Below are 12,148 nucleotides of genomic sequence, written 5' to 3'. Positions count from 1 at the left end.
CTTCTTCACATTGACCTTTTTGGACCTGTTAAGACAACGTCAATCAATGGAAAGAAGTATGGACTGGTCATTGTTGATGATTCTAGTTGTTAGACATGGGTAAAATTTCTAAAGCACAAGAGTGAGTCTCACTCTGTATTCACTAGTTTCTGTTCTAAAGTGCAAAATGAATTTAACTCTAAGATCATCAGAGTCAGAAGTGATCATGGTGGCGAATTCGAAAATAAGTTCTTTGAAGAACTGTTTGATTCAAATGAAATATCCCATGATTTCTTCTGCCCTAGAACTCCACAACAAAATGGGGTTGTAGAGAGGAAGAATAGGACACTCCAAGAAATGAACATAACCATGATCAATGAAACAAATATGGCTAAGCACTTTTGGGCTGAAGTAGTAAATACATCGTGTTATATTCAGAATAGAATCTCTATAAGACCTATTCTGGAGAAGACTCCCTATAAATTGTGCAAGGGAAGAAAACACAACATTTCTTACTTCCATCCTTTTGGATGCTCATGTTTTATTCTTAATACTAAAGAACATCTGAACAAGTTTAATTCAAAAGCACAAAAAGGTATTATGTTAGGATACTCAGAACGCTCTAAAGGCTACAGAGTATATAACACAGAAACCAAAATTGTGTAAGAATCAATACATGTTAGATTTGATGATAAGCTTGACCCTGAAAAGTCAAAGCTAGTTGAAAAACTTGCAGATTTGGAGATAACTCTTGCAGGTTCTGACGAAAAGACTAAAACATCAGAAGAAGCTGAGAAACAAAGTCCAAAAGCAACTGACAACTCAACTATCCAGAAAAGATCAAGGAATCTCCCAAACATCTCTGAAGAATTGATTCTGGGAAACAAGGATGAACCTGTCATAACAAGGTCAACATTCAAAGTATCTGAAGAAAGTCCTTTGGGATTAGTATATCTGATTGAGCCTACTTCCTGTGGTGAGGCACTTCAAGACAATGACTAGGTTCTGGCAATGAAAGAAGAACTTGATCAATTTTCAAAAAATGACGTATGTGATCTTGTCCCAAAGCCCAAAGGAACTCATATTATTGGAACAAGATGGGTATTCAGAAACAAATTGAACGAAAAGGGAGAAGTAGTCAGAAACAAAACATGACTGGTGGCACAAGGTTACAGTCAACAAGAAGGCATTGACTACAACTAAACCTTTGCTCTAGCCGCCAAGTTAGAATCCATTCGTTTACTTGTTTCATTCGTTGTAAATCACTCCATCAAGTTATATCAGATGGATGTCAAGAGCGCTTTTCTTAATGGTTATATATCAGAAGAAGTGTATGTTCATCAACCCCCAGGTTTTGAAAACTTTAAATGTCTAGAACGTGTTTTTAAACTGAAAAAATCATTGTATGGTCTAAAACAAGCTCCTAGAGCTTGGTATGAAAGACTAAGCAACTTTCTTCTAGAACATGACTTTATTAGAGGAAAGGTTGACTCTACTCTCTTATGTAAAAACATTAGAAATGATCTCATGATATGTCAGATATACGTTGATGATATAATTTTTGGTTCAACTAACCCCTCTGTATGTCAATAATTTTCTGAGCTAATGCAGGCAAAATTTGAAATAAGTTTGATGCAAGAACTAAAATTCTTCTTGGAAATTCAAATCAATCAAGCTCCAAAAGATACATATGTATATCAAAGTAAATACATAAAAGACATTTTGAAGAAATTTGAAATGTCAGAATGCAAATCAGCAAAGACACCCATGCAGCCAACCTACATTCTGGAGAAAGAAGAAGTTAGTCAAAAGATTTGTCAGAAGCTCTATCGTGGTATGATAGGTCCTCTCCTCTATCTGACGGCTACCGGTCCTGACATTATTTTTAGTATATGTCTTTGTTCCAGATTCCAATCAGATCCAAGAGAATCTCATTTAACAGTTGTTAAAAGAATCCTAAGATATTAGAAAGGAACTCTTAACCTTGGCCTGATGTATGAGAAAACATCAGAGTATAGGCTTTCTGGATATTGTGATGCAGATTATGCAAGGGATAGAATGGAATGCAAAAACACATCTGGGAACTATCAGTTCTTGGGTAACAATCTCATATCTTGGGCTAGCAAAAGACAATCAACCATTGCTCTATCTACTGCAGAAGTAGAATACATATCAGCTTCACTATGCACTACTCAGATGCTCTGGATGAAAAATCAACTAGAAGACCTTCAGATTTTTAGGAGTAACATTCCTATCATCTGTGATAATACTGTTGCCATATGTTTAAGTAAGAACCCTATCTTGCACTCCATATATAAGCACATAGAAATAAAATATCACTTTATCATAGACTATGTTCAGAAAGGGGTAATATCTTTAAATTTATAGATACAGACCATCAATGGGCTGATATTTTCACAAAACCCCTCGCTGAAGATAGATTCTCATTTATTCTGAAACATTTAAAAATTGAAATATACCTAGAATAAACCTAATGTGCTTCTCTGAAATAGCAAAACAAGGCTCTAAAATAACATCTGGCATCTGGATCTGACTCTGATACTTCTACCAATTAGGAGTCATCTGAATCAGAAATCCTCAAGATCCAATCCCTTGATATTCCTGAAGATCAGATAGATCAACATGTGGGGTATCTTGCATTTGACCTTGAATCTTCTAGACAACTGTCTAGCAGAAATCAAGAGACAAACCCTTGAGATTTCCTCGAGCAGTGTGCTGATTTGGGGATTAGACTTCTATCATGAGTTGTAATCATGTCTCTCCTAGCGTGTCAACTCGTTTAATATGCCATCATTTATTTCCAAAGGCTCTATGGTCTTGTCTATACCTATCTGGTAAAAGAGTTCTGGCGCTTCGCAGACTCAGATGATCATTACATTGTGTCACATGTTCTAGGGGTAAAGATTGTCATCACTGAGAAATTCATCACCTCCCTTCTGAACATGGAGAAGATAGAGGGAAGAAGGATCTACAACATCAACCCTAAGGCAAAGTACTTGTCTCAGGAAATTGCCCCAACTATTTTCCAACAGAACGCTGAAGGCAACTCCTCCAATAACAAGGAACTTGACCAGAACCTCTGAGTCTGGCTGAAGATCATTTTGGGTACCATTCATTATCATTCAGCCTCTAACTCTTGTGACTACATCAACACAGATCAGAAGTGCATACTCTATTGCCTTCATAAAGGGCTCAAGCTGAACCTGCCAACACTGTTATTCAAATACCTCAGAGACTCTGTCAAAGACACCAGAAATAACATGAAGCCTAGAACCTACATCCCTCCGGGAAGGCTTATCTCAAACGTTCTGATCGAGAGCGGGCTGGTGGATCATTTGATCCATCACAATCTGATGAAGGATGTCATAGTTGACATTGGGAAGCCTCTGAACGCTCGCAATCTGAAGAGCATGGGGGTGATTGAGAAAATGAGGGTGAAACCCTTTTTGGATACCTCCTGGGAAGCACTCAAGGATCAAAGGAAGATTTCCAATGGCCTCTACCTCTTCTCCAAGATTCATCCTCCAGAAGTCGCGGCATATTATCTGCAGGATCTCGCAAGCCAAGGAGTCGGCATCTCAGAGTTCTTTGTGGATTGGTTGCCTGAGCGTCCACCCAACTTCATGAAGAGACAACGAGAACCTTCTGAGAAGTCTAAGAAGGCCAAGAAAGAAAAACTAGGGGAAAGTTCTGCGTCTAGACCTCTAGTCCCTCTGATTGAATCACCAAGTAAGTCTCTGCCTCCTCTTTCTAGCTTTGTCAATTTAAAGAAAATTGCTTCTTCTCTTCCCCAAACCACACCTATCTACACCCACTCTGAAACCCCACCCTCTACCATCAAACCATATGACACTCCCACCTCTAATCCACCATCATCCCCACTTCAAAATTTTAACCTCTCCACCACAAAATTACCAGTATCCGAAGCTAAAATGTTTAACGAACCTATCTCACCAACATCTTCTACACCTTCATCTCCACCCTACTACATCCTATCATCTGACTCAGAACCCTCTGACCCTCAATCCCCCAACTAGCTCAGCTTCAGGCACGTGCTCTTGCCTCACAATAACAACCTGAACTAGAAGTTAACACTCCACCACCTAAACAACCAATTCCACCACCATATGAACAACCACAAACACCACCATTTGAACAACCACCAAATCCACCACCTGAACAACCCACAACAACACCTTCTAAAACCCCAAACATACCACCCTCTGAAAACATTATCATCTATACCTCTCAGACTCCCACTGACACCACCCAAACACCACCAACATCTCCATCCCCCAACCCTGAACCATAACATACCTTCCCCACCTTAGAAGAAGCAATATCTTTATTTACTGAGTCTTCAATGAAGAAGATTAGATATCTATCTGTAAACTCTAGTATCAATTGTGATCCTTATGCAGTGAGGATTCACTAGAACAGAGTGATCAGATGGATAACCTCTGAAGACTTTAAACTGAAAGGCCTCTTTGAACAAGTCCTCAACAACTTCACTAGAGACGCTGGAGAAAGGATGCAAGCATGATTGGTCAGAGAGGCTGAGGAAAAGGCCAGAAGAGAAGCAGAAGAGAAAACTCGCTTGGAAGAAGAGCAATGGGTTAGAGAAGCTGCAAAGAAAGTTGTTGCTGCTGCGGCTGCTGCTGAAGCTGAAGCAAAAGAAAAAGCCGACGTTGAAGAAGCAGCACACATAACTGCAAAAGGAGTTGCAAAGGCGAACACTAATGCTCTGACTCAGGGAGAGCAATCAAACTCTGGCTTCGCTCCTCTGGCCCTAAAGACTCTAGAAGAGGCGCAGAAGGAACAACAGATAGTGTGAGCAAGATTAGATCACCAGGACTCCGTCAACAACAATATTCAGAACCTGCTGACCCAACTGCTCCAAAGGATGCCTCCGCCTCCAAACCCTTAGGCACTTAGGCTTCTCTTGTTGTTTTGCTTATATTTTCTGCTATTTTTTTGAGTTCTCTTTTTAAATTGCTGCTTTACTGTACCTATCTTTATCATATATGAACTTCCTTTATTTTTACCTATTTTTGTTGCTATGTCTTTTTGAGTCTTACAAAAAAGGGGGAGAATAAAAACATCTCTGATGAAAATATATCTAAACCTCTTGATGCACTATGCACATTACTATCTTAATATCTTATGAAAACTTAAGTTATGCAGGATAACAACTAAGGTACAAACTAGCTGCCACATAAGGAAAGTCTGGTAAGAACTTCTGAGAAATCTGATGATCCATCTCAGGGGGAGTCATCTCTCATCTGACTTTGAGATATTATTTTTTGATAATATCACTGTTTCATCATCACTCTGAATTTTTTTGTCATCATCGAAAAGGGGGAGATTGTAAGACCAAATTTAGTATCTATAATTTATCTCTAAGATTTTGATGATAACAAAGGATGAAACAAAAATGGTACCCTAACGAAATTTATCTAAGTGTGCAGGACTCTAATCAAAGAAGTCAGATATACATTCATCAGATATAGATACAAGCTCTGAATAACCACTTAGAAGATACAAAAGCAGAAGCTCCGACTCTGATTAAAGGAAGCGTACAAAGTGTAAACAAAATAAGAGATATCAGACACTCTGAAGCGGAAGAACGCACTCCAGGATCTGAAGCTTTACACTCTGATGTAATCAATCAGAAGAAACTTTGAAGACAATCACCTACAAGCAACTATCTGAAGATACACTTGCGGAATAGAAACTCTGATATTTAAACCTTCTGATTCAGAATCTTATTTCCAAATACTTAGCTATGAAGACTTCCACTTATGGAAAAAACCTATTTCAGGAAGAAGGTTATAGCGCCCCAAAACTGCTTTGGAAAGAACACATAGATTAATGACATTAAACATCCATCATTGTCAGAAGATCTTGTCATTCAACGGTCTTCTCATCACTCTTATATAAAGGATGGAATGCTTCACTAAGAACACAACTGAAACACACAAGAATACAACACTACTTTCATATTCATTATTCATTCTCTTTCTCACACAAGTTGCTGCTCTAAAAAGTGTGAACAATTCTTTTGCTTTTACCTTGTGTAATCTCTGCTTACCTAGAAGCACTAAGCATTACTGTAATTCTATTCATTTGTAGATTACTCCTCAAGTGACTTGTGAAGTCTGTAAACTTGAGAGGTCTAAGAAATCTTTATCCTCTTAGACGATCTTTTTGTAATCTTTCAAGATTAGTGGATTAAGTGCTTTTTGAAGGTGAAATCACCTCGGCCGGGTGGACTGGAGTAGCTTTGAATTTTAAGCGAACCAGTATAAAATTCACTGTTGATATTATTTGTTTTTACGTGTGTCTCTTTTCCAAAAAGTTTTATTTTCTTTAAAACAATTAAAATCCCCCTTTCTTGTTTTTCTCTTCCTTCACTAACACCTTCCCTTTGCATAACTAACCCCCAGACCCTTATCTCTTTTATTAGTTTTATTTTAAAACTTCTTCGGGTTTTGTCGTACTTTTTCCCTTTTCCTTCAGAAAAAATAAAAGCGCGATGGTGACTCTTGCTTTATGAGTTAAGTTAATTGATAGCTTAATCTCAATATTATTACCGCTACATGTAGAATGATGTGTCCTTAACCTTCAATAGGGAAATTGAGATTTCATATCTTATTTTCTATGAGGTTTTGATGTTATTGGATGTTTTTAAACGATGAATTTCGTTTGTTTATATGTGTATTATTTTCTGTTTTAAGATATTAATGTTTTCCACCATTTTTTAGGGTCTTGATGGTTTTGGGATAAATATGATTTTGAGGGATTGATGGATTAAATGTGCTAAACCATGAAAATAATGTGTTATGGATGAACATATGTCATGTATGTATTATCTTTGGTTGATTTTGATGGCTGAGAGTGAAAGAATGGGAGTTTCCATTGATCTCCATTGCTGAAAATGTGTTTGAACATTTTGAATGTCCATCACGGGAATCATGGCCATGACGCACATGGTCGTCATGCACCTGTAACTTGTGTAATTGGTTGTTTTGCTTGTATCAGAGTGCAGAACCTGATTTTTCGACTTTTTTTGGTTGTTTGGTTATTGTTAGTCACTGTTTGATGTTGTTGTGATGTGAGTTAATGATCAAACATATTTGATCGAAGTTATGAAATAATCGATGAATGATGGGAGTGTTTTAAATGTTGTTGAAAATGTGGTTATTGTAACAACCCAATTTTAGTAATTATTTCTTATATTATTATTACTATATTTTATTTTATTTATTTGGAGTGTTAATTAATTAATTGATTGTTAGGTAGTAATAATTGATTATATTAATTAATTTGGTGTGTTAATTAATTATTTAGTTGATATGAGATATAATGAATAATTGAATTAATTAACTTGGTGTGCATGTTGAGTTGGTTTAATTTAGTTGAACTAATTAGAGATATTTAAATATTAGGTTTTATTGGGCCTATTAATTAAATTAGAGGTATCATTCCTTAAGCCCAAATGTAATACTAGTATATAAGAGGTGAAGGGAGTGAGAATTAGGATTTATTTGATCATTTGACAACAATAGAGAAAGAGAAGAGGAAAAGTAAGGAGAAGAGGGGAAGGACAAGAGAGGAGCTAGGGTTTCCAGAAAATTGAAGAGGTAAGGAGGGAATCCTTATTATTATGGGTTAGTATGATCGGGTCAATGGGTAGAAGTATGTTAGGTTAAAATCCCTAATTTTGTATGGTTGTTTGAAATTGTTAGGTTTGATGAGTATTCTTGATTGTGGTGATTTGATTGTGTTAAAACTGCAAATTAATGTTATATACTTAGAAAAATTGTATGAGTTATAACTTTCTGAGTGTTTGGCTTTTTACGGAATCAAAATCGGAGGTCCGAAAGTCCTCTAACGATGAAAAACGCAGAAAATTCTGCATTCTGTTTTGTGTTAACGCAGGAATAGCATTCTGTTTTTGCGTTAACCGGTTAACCAAAGGCGTTAACCGGTTAACACTGTTGAAAATCTGTTAGGAATTGCATTCTGTTTTGCGTTAACCGGTTAACCAAAAGCGTTAACCGGTTAACACTGTTGAAATCTGTCAGGGAGTGCGTTTTGGTTCGCGTTAACCGGTTACCTATATGCGTTAACCGGTTAACACTGTTTGAAAAGTGAAAAATTGAGATTTTAAATGATGTATTCGTTTTGGGATGAAATCTATGTGTGCGTATTTGATAATTAGCCTATATTTGTGAATGATATATTGTTATGAATGTGTATATGTACTATTGGTGGATAATTCATAGAGTTGAATTATGGTTATATGTGGAATGATTAAGATAGTAGAGATGATCTTAATTGCATATTATGTGAATGGTGTAATTGTTATGAATGTGTATATGAACCATTGGTGGATAATTCATAGAGTTGAATTATGGTGATATGTGGAATGTTAAGATGGTAGAGATGATCTTAATTGCATATGTGTTGGTATTTGTACATTCATTCATGGCATGGTCGGTTTCATGTTGGAAGCGGTGAAACTGTGGGTTCACATGGTAGCATAGGTTGATCCTTAATTGGAAATAGGCGTAGTAGACGTAGCATGCGTTGATCCTTAATTGGAAATAGGCGTAGTAGACGTAGCATACATTGATCCTTAATTGGAAATAGGCGTAGTAGACGTTGATCCTTAATTGGAAATAGACGCAGTGGCTTTGATCTTGTCCGGATCGGAAGCGTGGCTTGGATTCTAGATATTGAATCGGAAAGCGGTGAAACTTTGGGTTCACATTGAGGTACCGCATGCATAGAGTCACATGTCTTGCATTGAGTCACATTAGAGTTATGTGATCATCGAGTGTATGCGTTGTTGTGATTGTGATGTGTGTATGAGATATGGTAATTGAGTTTGGTGATGTTTGGATATATAACTTGGCAAAATATGTGATTATGTGATAATTGTAGTTATGTGTATTTTCGGGAATATAGTATTGGATTTTAATATTGTACTCCTTGAGTTTTGATGGATGTTTGAAACATGTGAAATAAATGTTGATTAATATTATTTACATGGTAATACGAAGTGTGATGAATTCCTTTAATTGTTGATTTAATCATTGTGCTTGATTATACTTCTTCATAACGATTTGAATTCTCACCCTTTCTGTTTGAATGTTACCTTTACATGGGTATCGTGCAGATACTCAGGAGTAGTATCGTTGAAGTAAGTGGAAGGTAGCTCATTCGAGGTTTAGCCAGAGAGCTTCCGTATTCTAGTTTGGAGACTAGGTAGTGAGTCAATGCTCTGGTCATGTAACACGGGGTAGATTGTTAGTATTGAACTCATATCTTATTTCGATATGCAGTACGTTATTACTTATGAACATGTTTGATTGCAATTGCTGTTGGAGAGGCCATCGTGCCAAATATTCTGGATATGGTTTTATTTTATCTTGAGGAGATTATTGAGAGATGATCATGGTATGGGACATGGATCATTTTATGAAATACATGAGTATTCATTATTTTCCGCTGCGAACGCATATTCTTGAATATTCATGATAATTGAAATGTGTTATTTTAAATGACCAGGTGTATTGTATATTGATGTTGAATGATGTTGGTTTTTGAAAGCTTTTAGTTTTTGAAAAAATCGATGTGACGCCCTTTTGTTTATAGGCGTGCTTATTTACTCTGATTATATGTTAAGTATTTTGGGGTAGAATAAGGGGTGTTACATTAGTGGTATCAGAGCCTGGTTGACCAGTTGGTTAATAGTCGTTAGGGTTTTCCACCCCGTTGTATTTGATTTGTGTATCTGACACGATCGATACTGTTTGTCTGGTTGTTCGGGCTGTTCAGGACGATGGTTGCAGGCAAGAACGATGATGCAATTGCTAAGGCGCTGAGGACGTTGGCTGAATCCATTGGTCAGATCCCTCAAGTGAATGCTGGTAACCGAAATGGAGATGATGATGAGTTTCGTGCTTTGGGGAGATTCCAGCGGAACAATCCTCCTGTCTTCGAGGGTGAGCATGAACCTGATAAAGCTCAAGCTTGGATGAAGGAAATTGAGAAGATCTTCAGAGTCATGAACTGTACTGATGCTCAGAAAGTGAAGTTTGGTACTCATATGCTTGAGAAGGAAGCTGAAGATTGGTGGAATAACACTCTTCAGAGGTTCGAAGAAGACAACATTGAGGTTACTTGGGCTCTTTTCCGTGATGTCTTCTTGGAGAACTATTTTCCAGAAGATTGTCGTGGGAAGAAAGAGGTGGAGTTCCTTGAATTGAAGCAAGGAAATGGTACGATTGCGGAATATGCTGCTAGATTTCAGGAGCTTATCAAGTATTGTCCTCATTACAATACTGCTAATGCTGAGAGATCTAAATGCTTGAAGTTCGTGAATGGCTTGAGACATGATATCAAGAAGGCCATTGGTTACCAACAAATTACTCGTTTTGCGGAGTTGGTTAACAAGAGTAGGATTTATGATGAGGATAGTAGGGAGAGTGCTTCTTTCTACAAGAGTTTGAAGGGGAAAAACCAAGATCGTGGGAAACCGTATGATGACAAGAGGAGACAATCTGGTTATGGCAAGAAGCCAAGTGGGGGAGGATCTTCTACTCCACTTAAGTGTTTCAAATGTGGCGTTGAAGGTCATCGTGCTGTTGATCGTAGTAAGGATTTTGTGACGTGTTTCAATTGTGGCAAGAGTGGTCACAGAGCAAACAATTGTGGAGTTGGTTTGAGCGTGACTTGTTTCAATTGTGGTGAGAAAGGTCACATTAGTATCAAATGTGATAAGCCAAAGAAGGAGCAAGCGAAGGGAAAGGTGTTTGCATTGACTGGTGCGGAGGCCACTACCGATGATAGACTAATCCAAGGTACGTGCTTTATTAATGGTACACCTTTGACTGCCATTATTGATACCGGTGCAACACATTCTTTCATTTCTTTGGATTGTGCTAAGAGATTGAATCTTATATTATCTGATATGCGTAGAAGTATGGTTATTGATACACCTGCTATGGGTTCTGTTTCTACTTCTTATGTGTGTCTGAATTGTCCGTTGAGTATCTTTGGTAGGGATTTTGGAATTGATTTAGTTTGTCTTCCTTTAGAGCAACTTGATGTGATTTTGGGTATGAATTGGTTAGAATTTAATCGGGTGTATATCAACTGTTTCGAGAAGACGGTTATTTTTCCTGAGGTTGGTGCTAAGGAAGATTGGTTTGTGTCTGCTAAGCAAGTTGATGAATTGGTGCAAGATGGTGCCGAGTTGTTTATGTTGTTGGCAACTTTGGATATTCGTGAGGAGAGGACGATTGAAGAATTGCCAATAGTTTGTGAGTTTGTGGAGGTATTTCCGGAAGATATATGTGATTTACCGCCGGAACGTGAGGTTGAGTTTTCGATTGATTTAGTTCCTGGAACTAGTCCTGTATCGATGGCTCCCTATAGAATGTATGCTTCCGAGTTGAAAGAGTTGAAGAGTCAACTTGAAGACTTGCTCGAGAAGAGGTTTATTCGTCCTAGTGTGTCGCCGTGGGGTGCACCTGTTCTGTTGGTCAATAAGAAAGGAGGTTCTATGAGATTATGTGTTGATTATAGACAACTGAATAAAGTGACGATTAAGAACAAGTATCCACTTCCGAGGATTGACGATCTGATGGATCAGATGGTTGGAGCTTGTGTGTTTAGCAAAATTGATTTGAGGTCTGGGTATCATCAGATTCGTGTAAAGGCTAAGGATATTCAAAAGACTGCTTTTCGGACAAGGTATGGTCACTACGAGTACTCCGTGATGCCTTTTGGTGTGACCAATGCACCTTTCGGATAAGTTTGTTGTTGTGTTCATCGATGATATATTGATTTATTCTAAGAGCGAAGAGGATCATGCCGAGCATTTTAAGGTTGTGTTATCGGTGTTGAAAGAGAGGAAGTTGTTTGCTAAACTCTCTAAATGTGAGTTTTGGTTGAGTGAAGTAAGTTTTCTTGGACATGTGATTTCGAGTGGTGGTATTTCTCTGGATCCTACGAAGGTTGAAGTTGTATCTCAATGGGAAGCTCCTAGGTCTGTTGCTGAGATTCGAAGTTTCCTTGGTTTGGCTGGTTATTATAGGAAGTTCATTGAAGGACTTTCTAAGTTGTCGTTACCATT

General features: G+C 37.7%; 1 protein-coding gene across 1 annotated transcript; it reads left to right on the top strand.

The window, feature by feature from the left end:
- Window positions 1-9,850: 9,850 nt before the first annotated feature.
- LOC127097425 (uncharacterized) lies at window positions 9,851-11,533 on the top strand (the record flags this gene model as incomplete). The annotated part of the gene is made up of 2 exons (XM_051035923.1): window positions 9,851-9,928; window positions 10,622-11,533. Coding segments are annotated over exons 1-2 (990 nt in total), but the record flags the coding sequence as incomplete, so codon positions are not given.
- Window positions 11,534-12,148: the final 615 nt, after the last annotated feature.

The sequence above is a fragment of the Lathyrus oleraceus genome, chromosome 1, assembly GCF_024323335.1.
Source record: "Lathyrus oleraceus cultivar Zhongwan6 chromosome 1, CAAS_Psat_ZW6_1.0, whole genome shotgun sequence".
Taxonomy (NCBI): domain Eukaryota; kingdom Viridiplantae; phylum Streptophyta; class Magnoliopsida; order Fabales; family Fabaceae; genus Lathyrus; species Lathyrus oleraceus.
The sequence above is the reverse complement of the archived record's forward strand: the minus strand, read 5'-3'. Positions and strand labels throughout refer to the sequence as shown.